Source organism: Chinchilla lanigera, unplaced genomic scaffold (genome assembly GCF_000276665.1).
Source record: "Chinchilla lanigera isolate Chin_1 unplaced genomic scaffold, ChiLan1.0 scaffold00009, whole genome shotgun sequence".
Taxonomy (NCBI): Eukaryota; Metazoa; Chordata; class Mammalia; order Rodentia; family Chinchillidae; genus Chinchilla; species Chinchilla lanigera.
This window is the reverse complement of record NW_004955410.1, coordinates 11863812-11888740: the sequence shown is the minus strand read 5'-3', so window position 1 is coordinate 11888740 and position 24929 is coordinate 11863812. Positions and strand designations below refer to the sequence as shown.

The window sequence follows — 24929 nt, the reverse complement described above, 5'->3', positions numbered from 1 at the left end:
TCATATAAATTTTCTTTTTATCTTTTTAAACTTAGGTTTTTTTGTTTTGTTTTGTTTTTTGGTTTTTCTCCGGTCCTGGGAATCGAACTCATGACCTTGCCCTTGCCAGGCAGGCGCTGTACCGCTGAGCTAAATCCCCAGCCCCTTGTTTTGTTTTTTGAGACAGGTCTTGCTGTGTAGTCCAGGCTGGCCTTGAAGTTGAAATGATCCTCCTGCCTCAGCCTCCTGAGTGCAGGCATTATAGGTATGCACCACCATGCCTGGCTCATTTCAGTTTTTCACTTTTCAAAGACATGATTTTTCTCATTTCAGTTTTTAACTTTTCAAATACATGATTTTTAACTTTTAAATTAAACAAAATTTTAAATTTAGTTTTAAACTTAAAATCATATAAGTAAGAAAAGAATTTGGCATGGAGATGGAAACCATCATGAAACTTCTCTTGTTATGCATGTATATTTTATATACATGTGTTTTCCATTGTATAACATTTTAAGGTTCTTTTTTATTTTTAGTTGATATGTCAAATAATTTTATCTACACTGTTATATATTAAATACAGATCTATTTTATTGGTTTTATAGTTATTCTCTGGACAAATGAATACATCAAGAAGGAAGGAGGATGGTAACAGTAGCATAAAAATGCCAGTTTCTGCTAACATATAGCAAAGCCCTAAGAACCTATGCTGAAGGGAAGCAGTACAGTGCTAGTTTGAGACACACAGCAGGTTTTATTTCTGTTCAACAAAAGTCAGTGTCCATGTAAAAAGTCTAGATAGCTTGGGGCTCCCATGCTAGAAGAGCCTTAAGCTACATGGAGCTCATAAGGTCCTCCTCGTACCAAGTGGCCAACCCACTTATTAATAAACTGGTGTACAGAGTGGGTGGTCCCAGGTGACATGACAGAGACCATTTGAACCTTCCCTAACTTCTTGGCATACATAGTATGAAATAATCATTTTCAGCTGTTTTGTGCTGATTTCCTATGCAGCAATTATTGTAATATAATTGATACTATCATCCAGACATTTTCAGGTATAGAGACTTCTGTAAACATAGATGAATACAGTGAATGTTCTAATGAACTTTTCCTTTGGAATGTGATAGACAGTGTACTTTGCCCAAACAATATAACTGGAGAAATACCAATTTAAAAGTTTGTGATGAAAAAAAGTTTGTGGTGAGCATTAGAACTGGGATTAAATGAGGGCTATGAAGTGTGTGATGACTGTTTTCACAAAGAAATAAATTTCAACTGTAAAAAAATGTGGTGCAAGCCTATACAAAGTGATTTTTAAGCTATTTCCAGCATTCGTTTTTTTATTGTAATGTTGGTTTTGTTAGATGTTTTCTGTGTATTGTACAGCAAAGCAAATGAATTGTTTCCTATTATTCTAGTTCTATTATCTCTTACGTCTTCAAGATAATGTAGAAGAAATGATATATAGGTGTAAGGTAAAAGGTTAAACACTGGTGCCCTTTATTGTTAACTGGGCATACCTGTATCAACTTGAAATACATTAATTTTATTTGAACATAGTATAAACTATATATATGTACATATGTATATGTACAATAGGTTAATCTGAGAATGTTTTATGTGTATTATAGAATAAAGCAAATGAATATTTATGCTGTGTTTTAATGAATTGTGACATTTCTTAGCTGTGTCTATGGAAAAATCCCAGAAATGAAGAAAGCTGGTTACCAGAATGTGATCTTGAAGTACTTTTCCCTCCCAAAAGAAACCAGAGCCCTTTTGAGAAATCTTTGATTTTATTTCTGATGCATGAAATATCTTTAAAAAAATTTTTTTTAATTTTAAAGATAAAAGAATGAAAACATCTGAATAAGCACACATACATTTAGAAAATAACAAAAACAAATCAAAATCTCAGACAAGGTGACAGGAAATTAACAATGGTTGTTGTATTACATATTGATATCTTCAATTTGGTTACTCAGATAAACAAATATAGACATGTAGGATTGATCATACACTTAAACATTAACTGTTCCTTTCAGGAGAGCAATAAAAGTCACTAGTACAACTATGTTAGCTATCCTATGTATATATACATACATTTTTTTTCCCCTTTTTTCTTTTCTCTTTTGCTCATCCCAGTTGTTCTTCCCTCTTGAAACGTTTCCTTTCACAATATTTATTGTACCTCCTAGATTTTATTCACTCTTTCAGGTTCTTACACTAGTGAGACAATACAGAGTTTACACATGCAGGTCTAATTTCTGTCACTTATGAGTGTGGTCTCTAGTTGTGTCAAAATGGCAAATAAATACATGAGAAAATATTCAACATTATTAGTCATTCGTGAAATGCGAATTAAAACAACAGTGAGATTCCATTTCACCCAAGTAAGAATGGCTAGCATTAAGAAATCAACCAATAACAAATACTAGTGAAGCTGTGGAGAAAAAGGAACCCTATTCCACTGCTGGTGGGAATGCAGACTGGTAAAACCGCTGTGGAAATCAGTTTGGAGATTTCTCAGTAAACTAGGGCTAGAGGTTCCATTCAATCCAGCTATTTCCCTTCTGGGTATTTTCCCAGAAGAACTAAAAACATCTTATCACAGCGATATATGTGCACCCATGTTTATAGCAGCACAATTGTAATAGCCAAATCATGGAAGCAACCCAAATGCCCATCCACTGAGGAATGGATAAAGAAATATCTAAACATTTTTATACCAGATACTAAGGAAGACACCAATGACTATCAGTTCTTCAACAAAGGGGCTAAGGAACTGAACTGATTTCAATGTGTCCTTTGAAAGTGACCAACTCTCTTTTATCCCTGAAAGTTGTGAATGATGAGAAATCTGTTTCAGGCAGTGATACGGTTGATCACTCAGAGGCTCCCACGAGCCAAAATGGGATAATTTGAGCATGAGTAAGCATAACGGCTACAGCTTACTGACATTCCTCATTTTGTTTAAATTGATGAGTTTATAACGATGGGGAGAAAAGCTCAAAACAATAACAAAATGCCACTAATTGTTCATCATTAGTGGACATTAGGAAACTTTTAAACCAAGAGGAAGATCAAATATTATTTTTACTTTCCATGTGAATGGTACCTCTGAGGATAAACAAATAGGAGATCAGGTAAAATTTGATTTATGGGGAAATTTTATGTGTTAGCAAATAAATGAAGATGAAGCAGTAGAATGGCAGAATTACCATTTTACTTAGGTTTTAATGAATTTTGACATTTATTATCAAGGGTTGCTAATAACATGAAAAGAAAATCATGCATGTGTTATAAATATACCACCACCTAATGATTAATTTTGCCAAAAATATTAAATATAAATCTGATGATGCTGCCTACATCCTACTGCTGATATACCAGCTGTAAGAAGATGTAGAAACTTGTTAAATGAACTGTGGGGAGTACAGACAACAAAGTCAAATTTGATGGAAACTCTTACAGGACAGATGAGTCACTGTATGTAACAAATTTCAAAGAAAAGCTGGTGAGGAAATGTACAGAATAAAGAAGGACAAAATGAAACTGTAATGCTAAAGTTTATATACTTCTGTAGTAAAATCATAAATAAAAATGAAGTGCTTACAATATAAGGGAGAGTAGTGGTTTCTCTTGGGTGGGGTTGGGGAGGGAATGCACGGAGATTTGTGTGGTGGCTGGTACAGTTCTGTCTCCTCTTTGTGGTGGTTCCAAGTTCATGGAGCTGTATATCTCTGAATGTGGTTTTCTCTGTTTCTGTAATTTAATAATGAAAGCCTAAAAACAAGGAAAAGTTGATTAGAGGGGAGCCAACTATATTGGAAAATGATGAGAGCTGATGACATAGATTAGCTAAGACTTGCTTGAGGATTTCATTAAACGCTCTTCTCAGAACAGTTAACAGAACCTGTAAGGAGAAATACTAAAGTTTGTTAATAAGACAGGTGGTGTGCTGAAAACTTTTTAAGAAGGTAAAATCTGACAGTGTGTGGAAATCTGGCCATGATACCACTGTTAGGTGAAAGTGATAAGATTTTAACTTAGAGTGATGTTTGGAAGACTAAAGGTAAAACAACAAGGGATTGGATTATGCAATAGTCATTAAGGCATGATTGTTAAAAACATTAGACATGAACTCAGAGATTTCCTGGTTGAGGGCTCTCATTTTATTGGGTAGGACTGAGGAATTCTAGAATAGTTCTAGCTGATTTACTGTAATGTTTGAGAGTTTTCCTCATAACGTGTTTAGAATCTCACAAATGGTTGCTAAAGACTCTACATTCCAGATTCTTCATCATTAGTTCTGACAAGAAGGAAACTGATGGTAATAGTTTCTGTTAACTGTGTAGTTGGAAAGTAGAGGGATGAGGATGACTTTTCAATTTAATGCCTTGAATTTTAAATTGTGTTTATGTTACCTATTCAGAAAACAAATAATACTTAATTTAAAAATGTGCCTAAACTTTAATTTTCAGGGAGAAATTCTTATTTGGCATTCTTTTATTATTTTAATTACCTTATATTTACTTTGAAAAGGAGTCAAGTAAACATGTTTAATACTTAGTGCCTGTGACTTACATATGCTGGTAGACATTGTTTGTATGTGTGTACATGTGTTGTGGTTTATGGGTCCATGAGTGTGGCTGTATCTGGCTCTTCTGTGTTATGCATTTTCTCATATAAGTACTTACAGCTAGAGGCTCCAAGACCCTGTCTTCCTGAGACTTTTAATACTCATTGCCATCATTTAGGGTAGTCTTATTTAGATGGGAAGATATACTTGCTTTTCATCTTGCCTTGGGGCCATTCAAAAGTGGTGATGCATGGGTGGAGGAGGGGAGGGAAGGGATAGGGAATGTGAAAAGGAATTAAGATGTAGTATGTGTATGTACCAAGGATTTCCACAAGGATTGTAAACAGCACATACTACACAAGTGCACTAATAAATCACTCCCCAATAGTGATGCAATAATAGCACAAACTCTTTTTCTTTCCTTTGTTATCACTACTGAGAGTAAAGATCACTATATATTGGTTACTCTGCTCCTTCTACTCACTCTTTCCAAGGCAACAACTTGGGTGCCAGCTTTCTAGTAAAGTGCTCTGACATATGTGAATCTTTATTTCCTAGCCATTGGCTTGGTGAGGCCTCAGATTAGATGTTGGAAAGAAAAGTGAAACGGAGATTATAGGACAGTATGTGGGATAATGTTTTTGGTTTTATTTTAATAACTTTCTCTTTTATAATTTATTAATGATAAAAACCATTAGGAAGACTCAAGTGGGGCATGGTTATTTCTTAAGGACTGGTGAAATTGGGAGAAGTGTACAACTCTTCCTCTGGGTACCTAGAAGAGAGAAATAGGATTGGAGAGAGCAGTAGGAAGCCTAGCACAGTGGCTGTCAACTGTGGCCTCACCTGGGGAATTGAGGTTCTGATTTAATTGGTCAGGGCTATGACCTGGGCATTGGAACTCACTGAACCTAATCCACTTGAACTTAACATATAGTCATGACTGAGGACCATTAGACAGATAACTGGCCCAGAACTGAAAAGAATCTGGGTTTCATAGTGTCTCCATTCCTGATTCTCTCCACATGTGATAAATGGGATGTTACTGTATGGGGTAAATATGGTACAGTTGGATGGCCCTAGGAAATTTGATACTTTTTTTTGGTACTGTGAATTGAACTTAGGACCTTGTACTTGCCAGGTAGGCATTTGTGCCACTCAGCTATATCCCCTGCCCTTGATACTTTTTAAGACTTGTGATTATTCAAGTTTCTGATTGGTGGGAAACAGAAGAGGCATAAGTGAATCTTCAGCGGTTGTAAAGAATGGAAAAGATCATATATTAACAGTAGTAATGATGAAACTTGCTGGGTCAGCTGTACTTGACATTGTGATACTTGCACAGGTTGCCTGTGATTTGCTTCGGAGGATTATTCGCATCTTGTATCTCAGTAAGAGACTCCAAGGACAATTGCAAGGAGGAAGTAGAGAGATAACAAAAGCAGCTCAGAGTCTCAATGAACTTGGTAAGTCCTTTTTGGATTAAATAGCTAGTAGGCGTTTGAAGATTTTTCAGTCACTTGATTGGTTGGCTTTTGTTATTGCCATCAACAAATATTACTGAACAAATTTTTAAAAATTGGCTGTGTACAACATTGTTATACTTTTCAGAATGGGTAAACTTAATTGGTTTCTTGGAAATGCTATTTACTTTTAAAATTAACACAATAAAATTGACCCCTTTTTTTCACATACATCTCATCCCTTTTTGATCACGTCTAACACCTGCCCCTAGTCCTGGCAGCCGGTGGTCTTTAACATTGTAGCTTTGCCTTTTAAAGACTATCACAAAAATGAAATCATACAGTGCATGATCTTTTGAGGCTGGCTGGATTGAATTCAGCAAAATACCTTTTTATTTATCCAAATTGGTGAGTGGACCAGTAAATAGTTGGTTACTTGTTATTTGTTAGAATTTCTTTCTGTGGTTGTACTGTGGGTAGTTTATTGACTGGCTGAAGCACTTTCTTTTCTAGTTTTTGTGACTATAGATAGAGCTGTTTGAAACATACATGCGTAGGTATTCAAATCTTTTAATTTTTTTTTGTTTTTGGTTTTTCTCTGGTACCGGGAACCGAACTCATGACCTTGCGCTTGCCAGGCAGGCGCTTTGCCGCTGAGCTAAATCCCCAGCCCCTCAAATCTTTTAATTTTTTAAAAGGGGAAATATCCAGAAAAAGTGATGGTTTTTAGTTGACAAATATTATGTGATGTTAAGCCTAGATTCTTTTCATTTCTTTATTTATTCAGTGTTTGCTCAGACATTTAGAGTATACCCCTTGACATTTCAACAGTGTAGTGTTCATGGTTTTGTCTGTTAATAAGCTGACGGGGTCCATGATGTAGTAATTTATAATTTTTCAAGGAAAGTTTTGAGTAGCTAGTAAGTATGCATAGAAATGCCTAATACTTGTATTTTAATGAGGCTTTGTGGTTTTCTTCTTTTATTTGTGTACCACTAAATTTTGCTGGAGTGGATTTGTTCAGTAGTATTTGTACTTTGGTAAGTTCGGAAGATCTTTGATTTTACACATGTCAAATATCAAGAACCTGCTTACTCTTAGTGGTGTTTTGAAATTACTCTAGTTATGCCAAAATAACAAAAGAAAAAGATTCATTTCATGTTCTTTCAGCATTTTGTCTTTGATATTTCCCTTAGTCATATAATGCTAATGCTGTATTTTTACTGATCAAAGAAATGTAATAGCCTTCACAAATCATTCTTCAGTAACATTTCAGTTGTATTATGTTCAAATACAGGCTTTGCTTAGGCTCATTGTTGGGAATATATCTAACTTCTATTTAGAATGCTGGGAATCTATCATATTAAAAGTTAATTTTTAAAGGAGTGATTAAAGATTGAATGTTTTCACAGTGTACTCTAAACATAGGGTGAAAATCCTAGTATCAGCTGCTGTAGTTTGACTCTAGGGTGTCTTTTCTTTTGTACCAGGAATCGAACTCAGGACCTTGCACTTGCCAGGCAGATGCTGTACTGCTGAGCTATATCCCCTACCCTAAAGTTTGACTCTGTCATGCTTAATTTCTGTGTTCCAAAAATAATCTGTGTTTTGCATAGCTATAAATTATTCTAAGATTTATTATATGTTTATTATCCTTGATAGCCCTTCATATTAAAAATAATGACATTTTCTGTTACGACTTTTAGCATGCACAGATCCTCTGAAACACATGATCGTGTCTTGTTTGAACACATTATCCTTCCAAATTTTACCTGGACTTTTTTGTTTTGTTTTTGATGTGGTACTGGGTATTGAACCCAGGGCCTTCATATTGAGCTATGTCCTCAGCCTTTTTAAAAAAAATTTTAATACAGGGTCTCGATAAATTGCTAAATTGCCTAGGCTGGGCTCAAACTTTTGTTCCTCTTCCCTCAGTCTCCCAAGTACTGGGATTATGGGTGTGCTCCCTGAACTTTTATAAATAGTTAAATGTTAAAAAGTTGTTGAGAAAACATGGTGGAATTATCTTGAAGAGGATGTATTAAAGTTTTTAAAGTGATACAGATTATGTGGTATTTTCAAAAGCATCATTAATTCTTTACTGTTACAGTTCAGTCTTGTCCAAGACAGACTTTGAAAAATAATGAAGAGCCAGAAGGAAAATACATTTTCTCGTTTTGGAATTAATATCTTAATAATGACTTTCAGTGATTTATCACACTTCAGTATGTGCACTAAATGGCATTTCTATGATTGGAACATCTCTAAAATTATCAGTCTACATCAGCGTGGTCCTGGTTTTCATTATGTAACTGAACACAATGGATTTACCCTTGGTTAGTGTAAACCAGTAAGTACAACCAGGAGATAAAGAGTGAAAAAGGGTTCATTACTTGTAGCAAGTAAGGAGAGGACTAAGGATAACTCCCAAAACAGTCTCCTGGAACATAAGAGGCAAGGAGATTTTATTGGGAAGATCTATCTATGTACATTCATATTGGAAAGACTTGTCTTCACATGCAGACATGGGCACATTCCGGAGCATGCTCCTTTTGCACGCCCCCAACCCAGAGCCTTTCAAACTGAGCTGCATCGCCAGCAATGCTAGGTTGCATAGGCTGGGCCTCAACTTGTGATTCTTCTGCCCAGGGCTTCTGGAGTCCTGGGATTACAGTATGAGTAGCAAAATCATGCTTCATCATACATCACATATTAAAATAGTGGCTGGGAACACCTCGTATAGACAATGTAATGAAATTATAAGGAGCAGTGTTTACTTTTGGTCACCTAGAGAAATGACTATGATTTTGGCTGGTTTAAACTGGTCCCTAATGGTTTTCTGGGAGGGACTTACCAGAAACAAAGAATTTAAGGGGATATTAACAGTCATTTAAAAAGGCAGCAGCTTCTTCATTCTGTAAGCAAGCCTAGATGCTTACCCCTAAAAGTTCTTGCCTAGCAACTAATAATTTGCATAAAATGAAGACTATAATAGTGCTTGTGACATAAGCCCTTAAAATTAAGTTAAAAGCAACCTGTCAAACTTGAAAGGTTTTAAGGCTTTATTAAATTGTCATGACCAGGTGAGATAGGTCATCATATGGATATTATATTCACAATTGAGGAAAAGTGGATTGGTTGGTAGTGGGTACAGATTTCTTTTTTGGGATAATACAAATGTTCTGGCATTAGTGGCAACTATTGTACAACCTTGTCAGTACTGTATACTAAAAGCCTCTGAATAGTTTACGTTGAAAGGGTGGATTTAATATTGTATAAATCATGTGCGGGTTGAACCCCCTTAATCTGAAAACCAAGTTCCTAATGCTTCAGAATTTGAAACCTTTTGAATACTGACATGATGTCATGAAGTAAATGAAGACTGAAAATCGCACGTGTCTGATTGGTTCTGGGTACAGTGCTCAGGAGCTGCAGAGTCATCCTAGATCCTCTGTTCTGTGCACGTGCCTTGGGTTTCCATGATTTGGGCAAATTTTGTCCACTTGTTTAACCAGTTTTCCCCAGTTGTCCTTTCCTACCTCAATTAGATTTCAGTTCCATCTCTAAGATGATTCATTATGTATATGTAAATATTCTAAAATCCTGAACCTAAAACATTTCTGGTCCCAAGCATTTTCAATAAGTTATATTCAACCTGTATCTATTTAAAACATATATTCTGGATTCCTAGTGACAGTTACATTGGTTTTGTTTCTTTTCCTTTCCTTCACTGAGGTTTAAATGACACATAACAAAATGATTTATTGAAAATACATAACTTAATTTTGACATGCAGCATCACCGATAACAAGATGGCAAACTTAACTATCACTCTCCAAAGTTTCTTCCTGTGCTTTGGTAATCCCTCCCCAGGCATTTACTGATCTACTTTCCATCACTATAGATTAATTTCTACCATAAAGAATTGTATATATATGGCTGCCTGTGCTTTGTGTTTTTGTCAAGCTTCTTTCAGTTAACTTATTTGGAAATTCAATAATGTATCTATCAATAGGGGATTTATGTATTTTTATTGCAAACTAGTTTTCTGTTGATATATCACAGTTGTTTATCTGTTGATGGATATTTGGGTTATTTCTAGTTTTGGGATATTTATAGATCAAGTGTTATGAAACTTCATGTACAAGCATTTGTATCCTTTTGTTTCTCTTGAATAAATACATAGAAGTGGAGTGTCTCCATCACACAGGAGGTATCTTTTTAACTTTTTAGGGAATTACCAATTTTTTAAGTAGTTGTGATATTTATATTCCTAAATTGCACTACGCTGACAACCTTGCCAATATTTGTTATAGTCTTCTGAATTTTAGCTATTCTGATTGGTATGCAGTAATACTTTGCTTGACTTTATAAAAAACACTACTAGAACTTTAATAAAAGAGGCTAGCAAGACAATCTATATACAAAAATTAGTTGTATTTCTAGATACTAGCAACAAACAGTTGGAAATTGCAATTCAAAATTATCACAACATAAAGAATATGAAATGCTTAGGGATAATTTGACAAAAATATGTAAGATCTGTGTGTTGAAAACTATAAAAAATTGCTGAGAACAATTAAAGAAGACCTACGTAAATACTGTGAGTTGGAAGATAGTGTTATTTATTTAGGTATTTGTTCTTCCCAAATCACTCTATAGATTCAATACAATTGCAATCTATATTCTAGCAGGCTTTTAAGAAAATGAGCTGATTTTAAAATTTGTAAGGACATGCAAAGGACCTAGGACCTAGAATAATCAGAGTTACTATTTTTTTTAATACATATTTGCAGTGTATGCTACACTAAATGTAGATGTATATACTTTGAAAACCAATTTAAGACAAGAATTAGCATGCTATTTTGAAAAATAAAGATCTTAGCAAATGTTCTGTCCTGAAACTCATGGAGGAGGTTTTCAGGAATAGCTGCTGACAGTTTGAGCATTTTCCTCAAGCAGTAACTTTGGAAGTTGAGACAGGAGGGTTGCAAGTTCAAGCTAGTTTAGGCAACTTAGTGACTTATCAAGACCCTGGCTCAAAAAATAAAAAAAAGGGCTATTGAAGTAGCTCAGTGTAAAGGTCCTGGGTTCAATTTCTAGTACTGAAAAAAATAAAAAAGTAAAAAGGAAGGAGAAAAAAGGAGGAGGAGGAGAAGAAGGAAGAAGAGGAAGGATGGAAACAAAAAGGGAAGGAGGGAAGAAGAGGGGATGAGGAAGAAAGAAGAAGGGTTGGGGGAGCAGTAGCAGCTTGGCATAAGCCTGAGAAGTAAATCACCAAGTACACAGACCATGTAATTTTTAAAAATTTAATTTAATTTTTTGTCTCTTAGAGACAGAGTTTTACTATACAGTTCAGGCTGTCCTTGCACTCACTTTGTAGCCCAGGCTGACCTAGAACTTGCAGCAATCCTCCTGCCTTAGTTTCCAGAATGCTGGGATTACAGGCATGTGCCACCATGCCTGACTACAGATGATGCAATTTAGACAAAGATTTTTCAAAGCAGATATTGCCATTATGTGTAACTACTATGGAAACATCTTGATAAATCAATATGTACCATCTTATTCTGAGCATCATGCTGCCTTATATTCATTAAAATAAACTACTCACAGGATATTTTGTTAGGTAACTAACTTGGCCATTCTGAGTTAAACAGTATAAACTGTTTGGATTTTGAAGAATTGCTTTGCTAGGTATAATGATTTCAAGAATTATTTTTCAAAGTGAAATTATGGTTCCTTTACCATAATCAATATATGAACAATATAGACCATCACCCTGATCACGAATACATTTGTACTTGTGGTAATAAAATGATATTCATTTGTTCTTGACAGAAGAACTTCTGACTCATCAGAGATTTTTGACTCCCTAATACAGAAGTTAAAAATAAATAAAACTGGATCCTATTTTAATGAACACGTTCCTCAGAAGATCAAGCCTGCCTATTCTTTACATGGTACTAACATGGAGAATTGTATTAATAAGTTTGCATGGAATCCTGCTCACTTAGCCCTAAGGAAATTTAAATTTATCAAAGAGTGATTTAAAAATCCTTTCATGTTACTCTTGGATTCTCTATACACAAACTGATGAAGTTTACTAGCAATGAGAAGTAGAACTCACCTAATCTTACTGTATTATTAGAAAACCAGAGCTGCAATTCATTAGGAAGAAAACTGACATCCTTTTATTTATTTTATGAAAAATAAGAACAAATTTTCTTAACTTAATGAGTCCAACTATAGTTAACATACCATGTATTGTTATCTTCAAAGTAGTTAGTAGAAGACTAGCCAAAAAAATTCTTACAGTAAAGAAACAGATAATGACATAAATTTTCTTTTCAGTGATCTAAGATAAATTATTAGTATAAGTGAAACAAGCTGAAATCTTTTTAAAGGCACATTCAACAAAACAAGTTTATAGTTCAGGGACACTTGTATATATTTATGATAGGTTTTACTTTTAAAAAATTAACAGTGACACATACTCAAACAGAAGAAAGGATGAGAACTGTTGGTCTAAGCATCCGTACAGAAAAAGAAAATCCCTTTGAACCAAGAAGTTGAAAATTTTGGTCATTACTAAAGAGGCTTTAATGTATTATTTTCAGTGATGTATGTTCCTGGAAAGGGTATATTGTTTAAAATATGCAGCCTCCATAAGCACTATTAAGCAATCATATGAAATACCACATAGAACTGCTACTGCAAATTTGAAATATATGAAAAACAAAGAACTGAAGTTTATAGTAAGGTAGTTGCTTGCTTTTGTCTGGATGTTATCCTGAATATTTGATACTGAATGATGAAAGATAAAACCAGTAAACCAGATCTTAAATGCTGTATGAGTATCATCTATTTAAATACATTTTGCTTAATATTTAATTCAGTTAGTTAAAAAGAAAGATTCTGTGTATGTGATTTTAACATTCTTATCCCTGCCACACATAAACCCTAACCAGGAGCCTTCCTGACCATTTGGATTTGAGCACAGTATCGCCCCCACCTGGTGATCGCTGGATGCAGTCACATAGGCAATTTAGAACAAAAAATCTACATCAAACATAACTTGCTGAAAGTATTTATCATGTGTCACTAGATGGTAAATTTAAATTGCATGTTTAATTCTCTTTTTTTTTTTTGCATGTTTAATTCTCTATGCTAAAATTGTCACAAAAACTGTATTAAATGCAATTAAGAAACTGACCTCTGACCTATGAGATAAACTTAATACTGGAAGCAGTTTTCTGGTATATTTAGAAATCTTTCCTACAAACATACAATTTAATAGAATTGAAAAAACTTTCTAACATTGTCACCAACTACAATGGCTTATTGACACCTCAAAAAACAATTAGTTCAGTAATTATTGGGTATATGTCATGTGTTTGGCAGGTTTATATAAGTCACTTTCCCTCACCTATGCATAAATCCAGGAATGTTTGCGTATAAAAGTACTGTTTTATCATTTTAAGTAAATATTATGGTCACAAAAAGAACAAAAGTGTATGAAACAAGTACACTATCTCTTCCTTCCACAATCTATAAGTCATAAAATGCTGGAATGATGCACTTAATTTTAAGAAAATTATTTCATCAAAGATGGAGTTAATATATCATAGCTAGGAAATAAAAATGTAAAATTCAAAAAAAAAAAAAGCAATAAAAATTGACGAAGGGAGTAGTTTCTAATACACTCAGTTGCCTCATTACAATTTTGGTGTTGAATTATACTTTTAAAAATGATCTAATAACTCAAACTTATAGCAGTAAGTCTCTTAACAGTCAATCCACAGTCACAATATAAAATGCATAAACATGGCGTAGCATATGCAATGTACATTGATGTATCATATTTTGGTTTTTATGTGAGGTTATATAAATGAAAGGTCCTTTTCTCATTGTAATTATACATGCATTTAGATTTTTATATTTAAGGTATCCTAATAAAGTGAAATAAATACATGATATTTTTACCTTTAAAAAATGACACTGGGATATTTAGCAATGGCAACAATCTCTTCCCAGTCAGTTAACTGCTGCCACAGAGTTTATGGGAAGAATAAAGCATTGGTGTGGCTTAAGAGTTCTGGCTGTGGAATCAGGTTTTTACAGCTATACAGACATGTGACCATTGGACCTATTAGAATGTCAACTGTGAAAAGAGCAGGAGACTGTCTGTGTTGCTCAGTGATACATCTTCAGTATCTCAAACAGCACATGGCATGTGCACTAGGTATCAGTGAATATTTGTAAAAAAGATTAAGAAATTTGTGTAATTTATCCTAGAAAATGACAAATTTTTTTGACATTGTTATTAATTTGCGGCAAGTGCACGAGTTGAAATGGGAAATCTGGGCCGATGTGGTGGCGCATGCTTGTAATTCCAGCACTTGGGAGGCTGAAGCAGAAGGATTGGCTGCAAGTTCAAGGTCAGCCTGAACTACAAAGCAAGACCCTGTCTCAAAACAAAAACAAAAAACAATGAGAAACCTAGGAGTTCTTTCCTACAGACAGCATCATCATCATTACTGTTAGTATCAGCTTTATGCTTATAGAGTATAGATAAGAACAAACTTTGAACTTCTCAAACATAAAAACTGCTATATATACTCATTCATTTTATATCAGGTTTTTAACTGTTTATATATGCACTGTTTATATATGCTCAGCCCCAATTGCATGATAAATTAATCATAAATCATAATTTTCATAAATAGCTTCCATAAAAGTATTGTCTTGTTTTTTGTAATATAAAATTTTTCTTCCTTCAATTCTTATTTTTAGGGCAAGTCAAAAGTATATTAGGTAACCATAAAATAACAGATACCTAGAAATAAAATTGTCATAAGATAAAATGTGTACACATAGATGTAGTATGTTTTGTTTTTTTTTTTGTTTTGTTTTGTTTTTTTTTTTGGTTTTTCTCCGGTACCGGGAACCGAACTCACGACCTTGCGCTTGCCAGGTAGGCGCTTTTTGCCGCTGAGCTAAATCCCCAGCCCCCAAAAAAGTTTCTGATTATGATTTTTTCCATTCCATCTATGCAGAGAAAAAATTATTGCTTTCAGTCTAAATAGCATAGCTCACTGCAGATTAATAAATTAGTGTTCTGGATTATAAACCAGTTTCTCATTAAGTTTGTTAATAGAAAGATAAAGCATTAATGTGGATTTACAGAATTGGGAAAATTTCAGAAGGATAATTTATTGTTATAGTTTGGGAGAGATCCAGTCATCCCTACTCTCCTAAAGAATCTCATGTTCCATTTGCTCTCAAAAGTGGAATGAGAAGAATGCCTACCGGGGGGGAAAAAATCCCAATTATGATAAATTTATAAGATATACCCGTTGTACTAGTGCACATCTTTAATCCCAGCACTCTGAGACTCTGAGAGAGTGAAGCAGGAGGATTAAAGTTCAACCCAGCTTGGTAACTTGGTGACTGTTACGGTTTTTGCCTGGATGTCCCCACAAAGCCTCATGTGGTCATGGGGTATGGGCTTTTTGGAGGGGGCTGAATCTAGAGTTTGTAATTGGTTCATTGTCTAGTGCTTGGATTGGGAATATGTGTGCTACACCCACCCTAAGACGGATAGCCTACATACAGTATAAGGGAGGAAAAGAGGCTTGCTTCTCCCTTTTGCTCTTGTTTCTTTTGCTGTCTTCTACCACCATGAACTGTTACCTCCTCTGCTACACCACCCTGCCTTGGAGCCAGCTGATTATGGACTGGAACCTCCACAAACTGTGAGCTAAATCAATCTTTCCTTCTTTAACTTTGCGCATCAGGTATTTTGTCACAACAGAGAGAAAAGTAACCAAGACAGTGACTTACAGAGAACTTACTTGAAAGAATAAAAAAAAAAAAAAAAAAAAAAAGCCCTGAGGATGTAGCCAATGAAGAGACTCTGGGTTCAATCCTTAGTACAGCAAAAAACAAAACAAAAAACAACACAACAAAACAAAAAACCCTACAAACTTACTGAGGTAAAATACTGCTTCTCAGTAACCAGAAATCTCAAAAATATCTGATAAATATTAACATATTAAAAGATTAACTTTTAAGGACTCTTTTACAAGCCACCTTTGAGTAGAAAAATAAAATAATAATAAAATCATAGCCAGATATTACAATTATTTCAAAACATACTGCTTAGTTGTAATTATCAAAATAGCATGGTACTGGCATAAAAATAGACACAAAAACCAATGAAATGGAATGGAAGACCAAGAAACAAATCCATGTGTTTATAGCCAACTGATCTTTGACAAAGGTGCCAAAAACCTACACTGAGGAAAAGGACAGTTCCTTTAATAAACAGTGCTAGGAAACTGGGAAAATTGGAGATATGTATGCAACTACAATTTTATAGCTCAATCTATACAAAAATCAATTCAGAATAGATAAAAGACCTACATATAAGACTTGAAATTAAAAGTTAAGAGAAGAAAACACAAGAAAAATAGTTCCAGACATAGGCAACTTTTTTTTTTTTTGGATAATACTTCAAAAGCACAAGCAACAAAAGCAAAAATAGATAAATAGGATAAAAACCTGACACAAAGGAAACATCAGAATGAACAATCTTCAGAATAGGAGAAAATGCTTGGAAACTATTTATCTAACAAGAAATTGATATCCAGAACACATAAGGAACTCAAAAAACAGAACAAAAATCATTAAAAAATGGAAAAGTGATCTGAGTAGACTTTTTTCAGAAAATATGCAAATAGCCCATGCAAATAGTATGCTCAAGATCACTAATTATTTGGGAAATGTAAATAAAAATGACAATGAGGTACCTCACTCCAGGTACAATCGACTTAATCAAAACAGCAAAACAGATGCTGTTCAGTATGCAGGGAAAGGTGACTGTTACACACTGAGCAAATGTAAATTAGTACAGGTATTATGGAAAACAATGGAGGGGTGGGGATATAGCTCAGTGGCATAAACACCTGCCTGTCAAGGTCCTGGTCTTGAGTTTGATTCCCGGTACAAAAAAAAAAAAAAAAAAAAAAAAAAGCCACAGGAGAATCAGTGGAGGTTCCTCAAAACACTAAAAGTAGAAATACAACATGATTCAGCTGTCTCACTACTGAGCATATATACGAAGAAAATAAAATCATATCCTTATTTATTGTAGCACTATTCACAAAAGCCAAGATGTGGAATCCCTTAAGGGTTCCACCCATCAGTGGGTGAATGGATAGAGAACATGTTCCACATGCATGAGATGAATACACACTTCTCAGATGAAGGAATACAAATGGCAAATAAATATATGAAAAAATGTTCAGCATCATTGGTCATTCAAGAAATGAAAATTAAAACAACACTGAGATTCCATCTCACCCCAGAAAGAGTGGCTATCATCAAGAAATCAAACAATAACAAATGCTGGAGGGGCTGTGGGGAAGGAGGAACCCTTCTCCACTGTTGGTGGGAGTGTAGATTGGTGAAACCACTGTGGAAATCAGTGTGGAGATTCCTCACAAAACTAGGGTTAGCGGTCCCATTCAACCCAGCTATTCCCCTTCTAGGTATTTTTCCATAAGAGTTGAAAACATCATACCACAGTGTTATATGTGCACCCATGTGTATAGCAGCACAATTTTTCATAGCTAAATTTTGGAAAGAACCCAGATGCCCATCAACTGAGGGATGGATAAAAAAGATACGGTATTTTTATACAATGGAGTATTACTCAGCTCTAAAGAAAGGTGAACTTTTTATTGGTAAATGGATGCAACTAGAGACCATACTCATAAGTGAAACATATCAGACCTACATGTGTAAACATTGTACTGTCTCTCTAGTGTAAGAACCTAAAAGAGTAATAAAATCTGAAAGGTACAATAATATTGTGAAAGGGAAAGAAATTGCTCAAAAGGAGAGAACAGTTGGGATGAGGGAAAGGCAAGAGAGAAAGAAAGGAAGAAGAAAGGGAAAAATAATATATATTTCATGAGATAGCTAAAATAATTACATTGCTAATTTCTATTGGTTTATTGAAAGGAACAGTTAATGCCTAATTGTTTGATCAATTTTGCATGCCTATATCTGGTAATCTGAACAATTACTTTGAAGATAACAATATGCAATATAACAACCATTGTTAATTTCCTGTCATCTTGTTTTGAAATTCTGTATTGTTTTTTAACTTCTCTTTGAAATAAAAAAGTTCCACATGAACACAATGAAATATTATTCAGCCATGAAAAATAAAACCCTGTCATTTGTTGCAATGGATGGAACTGAAGGACATTATGTTAAAATAAGCTAGTTACAGAAAGACAAATACCACATTGCCTCACATATGGAAGCTAAAAATGTTAATTTCATAGAAATAGACAGTAAAATATTAGTCATGAGAGGTTATGGAGGGTATAGGGGGGAGGACATAGGAGTAAGTCAGGAAATGGGTACAAATTTCAATTGGATAGGAAGAATAGGTTCTAAGACTAGTATTTTGTACAGCAGAGTAGAGTGACTATAGTTAACAACTATCATATACATTATAAAGAATTAGAGGAATTTGAAGGCCTCCAACACAAAGAAATGATAAATGATAAATGTTTAAGGAGTTAGAAATGTTAATTATCCTGATTTGATTATTACACATTGCATGCAGGTGTCAAGTTGTAACGGATACTCCATATACTATGTACACTTAAAAAACAATCACAGGTAGAGAAGAACAGAGTTCAAAATGAGTTTCTCAACAATGCAAGGAAATTGGCATGGAAGAAAAAATGAACTAAATTCTGTACAGTACAGATTTATATCTTCCATGTTGTCTCTACATTTAAATATTCAAATCTGATAGTACCCAGCAGAATTCTGCTGTTTGGTAACACTGAAGAAAAGGACACTGGTACTTCACCAGTGACTGTATTATGGAGTAGGTGTAAGTATCTATAATATAGATGGAAGACCTGATAATACTCCAAAGGAACAGCTAGCAGTGCTAATGTAAACTGTAGAAATACAGCACTGTCTTGTTTTACAGCTGCAGCCTTAGGTCAACAAGGACAAAGCAGAAAAGCAAACCTATTACTCAGTTTGATCCAGATATATAAATATTAAGAACCTTTTCGGCTTTTTCTAATCATGTTGTTTTGAGACACTAATTAGAGTTGTCATCCTGTGGCTTACAATGACAGTTTACCTAGCTATTCAGAATACTTACAAAAATAATAAACTTGTGAATTATATGGAGACCATCCTCAGATACTCCTTAGATGGGCTAACTATAATTATGAAAAAATTTTTTCAAGTACTTTATGTTATCAATGCTCAAGAAGTTACTCTTTTCAGTATGGTCCATTTAAATGGTCGTCTAATCTAAAGACTTTCTTGGGTTGGGAATGTGGCTCAGGAGCAGGCTATACACAAAGCCTTGTGTTCCTTCCCAACCAACACATAAATACAAACTCTTCTTGAAAAAAGTCAAATATCTATGATGAAATTTAATTTTATAGTGCATACCATATAGTTTTTAAAAATCATTATGTAATGAATAACAACCTACCTGAAAAAGTACAGTAAGTCTACATTAAGATAATTCACCTTATTCTCTGTCAGTACTGCTATGATTTTTATTTTTATTTCCCTAATAACTAATGATGGTGAACACATTTACCATCCATGTGTTTTCTTTGGTGATACATGTGTTTAAGTCTACTTGCCTATTTTTACTGATTGAATTTTAAAATCAGTTTAATTGAATTATTTGTGTTCCTACTCAGTTTTGGAGTTTTAAAAAATATATTCTAAACAGAAGTCCTCTATGAAAAATAGACTTTTCAAACTGTGAACAGTTTATCTTTTTATTCTTAAGGTATTGCTTCTGTAAGTCTTACAGTCTAATGTATCAATTTTATTCTTTTGTAGCTTATGTTCTTTGGGTAACATTTAAGAAATCAGTGTCTATATCAAAGTCACAAAAATATTTTATATCATCTTCTATAAGTCCTCTAGTTTGAAGTTTTCATTTAGGACAATCACTTTCAGTGTTTTTATATGAAGTGAAGTTTGGATACAAGTTTACTGTTTTTCACATTATATCCTATTATTGCAGTTTATCTGTTGACTATCTTTTCTCCATTACATGTGTCAAATATCAGTTGTTCTATTTGAGGGCTTTCTAATATGTTCTCTGATCTATTTGTCCTTGTGTTTTGATTATTTTATGTTTGTAACAAGTTCAAAGCATGTAGGCTTGTTTTTCCAACTTTTGATTTCCTCTTAAAAGTTCTGTTAAAACAGCACTAAGATTCCTTCTAACTCCAGAAAGAATGTCAGTCATCAAGAAATTAAAAAATAACAAATGCTGGCAAGGCTGTGGTCAAGAAGAAACACCCCTGTGTTGTTGGTGGGGCATCCATTATGGAAACCAACATGGAGGTTTTTCAATGAACTAAAATTAAAAATTCCATGTGACCCAGCTATCCCTCTTCTACATATCTTCCTCAAAGAGTTTAAGACATTATACTACCATGCCACATGCATACCAGTGTTTCCAGCAGTACAATTCATAATGGCTAAATTCTGGAAGCAGCCTATGTACTTGTCAATAAACAATTGGATAAAGAAAATGTGGTATCTGATATAATGGAATACTACTCAGCTGTAAAGAAGGGCAAATTTGAGACATTTGTAGGAAAATTGGATATACCTGGAAAATATAAAATTCAATGAAATAAACTAGACACACATGCTTAAATACTGTATGGTATCTCTCATTTGAGAAGGCAAAGTACAAAGAGATTAACTGAGGATGGACAGGAGACAAGAGGATGGAACTCTTGCAATTATATGGGTCCAAGAGACCAAGGGTGAGGAGTGAGAGAGAGTAGAAGAGGAGATAATTAAAATAAAGATATGCCATATGTAGGAACCTAATATGCCTAATACGTGTAGATGTTATATGCTGTAAACATGAACTAAGGTTAATAATATTAGTAAGAATGAAAATGGGGAAAGGAGAGCTAGAGGAAGAGGGAGGAGGGGCGAGGGATGAGAAAGGGATTTAATAGAAGGAAGCAAGTGTATTATGGACATGTACCCAACTGCTGGATGATTGTAAAATGCATGTACTACAAAAATGTACTACAGAAAAATTGTTCTGATTATTCTAGGTCTAGATCCATCTCTATTCAGGGCTCCTTCCTAAAACAGTCTCTCACAGTCTAGGTTAAGGAGCTGTCTCCTTAAATGCCAGTGGAGTGGACCTCAACCCTTATAGGACCCTTCCTACCAAGATCGATGCTGTTGCCACTCCTGTACCTTTGTATTTATTTATTTATTATTTACATTTTTTTGTTTTTGATTTTTGAGACAGAGTCTTGCAATATAGTTCAGGCTGGCCTCGAGCTTGTAGTGTTCCTCTTGCCTCCACCTGTGCTGGGCTGCTATGCCCTACTTTCTTTTTTTTTTGGTCCTGTACCTTTTTTAGACCCTGTTTACTCAATTTCCTTGTTCACTTTTTGTTTCCTTTTGCCTAGTGTCTGTTAAACTTCAGATGGTCAAACAGATAAAACCTACCGTAGAAATCCCAGCTAACTTCTACCATGGGCCAGTAAACAAGCCCTCTGGAGGATACAGCAGATTGCCAGTCCCTTCTCACTGCCACATACAACACACTGGTCATCACTCCTTGCCCTAATGAACATTAGGGCCCCTTCTTCCGAGAGAAAAGTATAACAGAAATTAATAAAACAGGAGTCAGGAATTAGGATTCTGTCTATCATGCAGTAAAGATAACAGCCCCCAAATAGAGTTGAGAAGCCCAAGGTGGAGTCTGCTGAGTCATGACCCTCCAAGAAACATTTGCTAGGTGTCCTACTGCTGTCCTAGAGCATCCCTGGAGCATGATTAGGCTGGCCATTGACTTCAGGGCTTATGGACCATGTATGGGTACTGTGTAAAGACTGCATAGATTGGACCCTAAAAGATATATTGCCTCCTGTAGGGTAGAAATTATATTGCTTTTTTACAACAGCCTGAGTGCCCTTTGTAGGCCCCTTAAAAACATCTACACAAAAAGCCCTTGTAGATATCCTATTCAGAACTCCCTCCTGACTAGGGAGGGCTTTACTTCCTTGCCATTATCTTTTCCTTTCTAGCTTTTATATCTTAAATAAATTTGTTTGTACCATAACTCCTCCGTCCATGATCTCATTCTTTACTGTGGGACACGACCAGTATTCTGATATCAGGCAGACTTTGAACTGAGTATATAGCTCTGGTGGCCTTGAACTCTCTGTGTTCCTCCTGCCTTATGCCTCTTAATCCTCTAATATTGTGATCACTTGTAGCAGTAGTAAGAAACATACATATATAGCATCTGTTTCATGCTGGCTACTTGGAAAGAGGATTATTTGTTTCAGAGGAAAGTGAATGACTAATCTTTGGGAGTTCTTAAAAAGGCATTAAAAGTTAAAGCAAAACAAAGCACCCAGAAAACATTTAAAAAAAAATATGTCCTGCCTCTCTTCATAAAACAAAGTGCCAGAGGTACATGCTTTTTTGCTGGCAGAACTTGATTTTTTTTTTTTTTTTTAGTACTGCTTATGAAGTAGGCTGCGTACTCTTTTGATACTGTGGTTAGTGATGCCACTCCCTTCCATGTTCATAAAAAAAAAAGAAATGGTCCTACAGGCCACATTAAAGATTCTTGTAGGTAAATACACTTGGAATTGAAAACTATCTCTATTCTAACCAGATTTACGTACTGATTTAATTCTGTACTGATCATTATGTTTGACATCTTGTCTTTTTTAAAATGTGGCCATCTGTTCACTAATAAACAGGTTAATAAATTAATTAGTTAATCAAGTCCATTATTGGTCTTTGGGACATTTGCAGGATATTATCTCATATCTAGCTACAGGTAGAGGGTGATTTTAGTTATGAGTCATGGTTACTTTCTAATAGAAATAAGAATACATTTAGTTAGGATTTTAGTACAGTGAACTGGAAATGTCCCACAGTGTTTTCTGTTAAGGCTAGTTCAAAATCATGTTGTTTCATGCTGTGTTCTGAAGAATCCTTGTGATTTAGATGAAAAGAATGTTCAACTATTTAACTTGGTCCCTTAGTTTTGCTTCTTTGAAAGTAGTGATGCTAATGTAACAACCACTGTTGATTCGTATTATTTTGTCTTTAGACCCTGTATCACTTTGAATGTTCTTGCTCTGACCTGTTTATGTTCATGATACTGGTGTGCTGCTACTGTTATATTTTTTTTTTTTGTTTATTTGTTTCTCATTTACTATTTTTTTAAAAATAAAAGAAAGTAGTGATGCTTTTATGTGGTTAAAAGTTTTGGTTTTGTAAACTATTTTGTTTGAAAAGTTCTGTTGCTGTAGAGGTTTATAAGTATTAGTCATGTTCCTCCTTGGATATATTATATACATTTATTGAGGCAGCTGCAGGAGCTAAACCTTTATTTTGGAAGAGATTCGAGGTAAAACTATATTGGGCAAGGTAGAGAGCAAGAATATTCTCTGGGCTTGGGGATTGAGCCATACCTTCTTCTAAGCAAGTGACCTACTCCTGAGCTACACCCAGCCCTGTATTACCAGTCTACATGGAGTAAGAGGGGTGGGATAAAAGTAGTGCTTGTTTGAATGTGTTGTATGGTACCTTCAGTCCTGTAGCTTGTTCCAGGCACTCTTCAGGGCTGGAAGGCTACCCGGGATGATGATTTCTTCTTTCTAGATAAAAACAGAAGAATCTTAGTCTTTTCCATACATCCTGAACTGTGGTAAGTGTAGGACAGAAAGTAGAGGACAGAGAAAAGGTATGTTGTTTGTATGTTGTCTTTTTGATAAGATTTGAGGATGCTTAAGAATAACCACCTAATGAATTGATGTAGACTTGCCACCTAAAACAAAGTCAAGAAATTAATATTTTAAAGTGAGTTAAACAGTAGCAGTGAAAGTAAAAACTAATAAGAAGTCATTGGAAAGACTTCTACTGAGGGTCAGTGGCTCAATAAATCTTGTTGAATGGGTGCATGGAGTGTAGTTATTTTAACATAGTAACTAGAATAACAAAACAACTTTTCTTTCCACAATGCAATACTCACTATACTAACACTTTAGAAATTTCAAAATATCATTAAATATCATCAACTACTATAACCATTTCTGTTGTGAAATTTATGATTAAGAGACAGAGAAGCATAAGGTTTGGAACTGTCTAGACATTGGTTTGAATTCCATTTACTTTTTTTTTGTTTTTCTTCCGGCACCAGCAATCGAACTCATGACGTTGTGCTTGCCAGGCAGGCGCTGTACCGCTGAGCTAAATCCCCAGCCCCTTTGAATTCCATTTTCATCCATTTTGTTAAGTGTGAATTTCAGTAAGTTAACTTCGTGCTTAGTATCTAAAGACTCTTGGGTATGTTTAATAAGAGGTTGTAGATTGCTTTGATTTTGCTTAGCATAAAGTAGGTCCCCAAAATACTAGTTTTGTCCCATCCTGTTTCTTTAGAAGTAAAGAACAAGTATATGTGATATTTTGAGGTCATATTGGACATATATCATAACCTGTGGTTGTGTGTTCTAATTCTGTATGGTCAAATGCAGTTCTAGAAAAAACAGGTGATACTTTTATGTAATCATTCCTCATGGATTTTATTTTCTGGGAATAAAATGGCCACTGAAATAGAAGAAAAAATTTTAAGAAAGTGAAAATCAAATTTCTAAAATACCTACTGAGGTGAGAAATCAGTGATTCCTTTTTAAAAATAAGGACAAGCTAGGCATGGTGGTACACACCTGTAACCCCATCACTCTGCAGGCTGAGGCAGGAGGACCACAAGTTGGAGACTTGCTCCAGAAACTTACTGCCTTAGTAAGATCCTATGTCAAAATAAA

General features: G+C 34.7%; 1 protein-coding gene across 1 annotated transcript in view; it reads left to right on the top strand.

Annotated features, from left to right (window-relative positions):
• Positions 1-24929, top strand: part of Cog5 (component of oligomeric golgi complex 5) — a gene marked incomplete in the record, with an annotated part of 269280 nt that overhangs the window by 32126 nt on the left and 212225 nt on the right. The window contains 1 exon segment of the mRNA XM_013510538.1: positions 5910-6030. Within this exon segment, the coding sequence (XP_013365992.1) occupies positions 5910-6030 (121 nt within the window).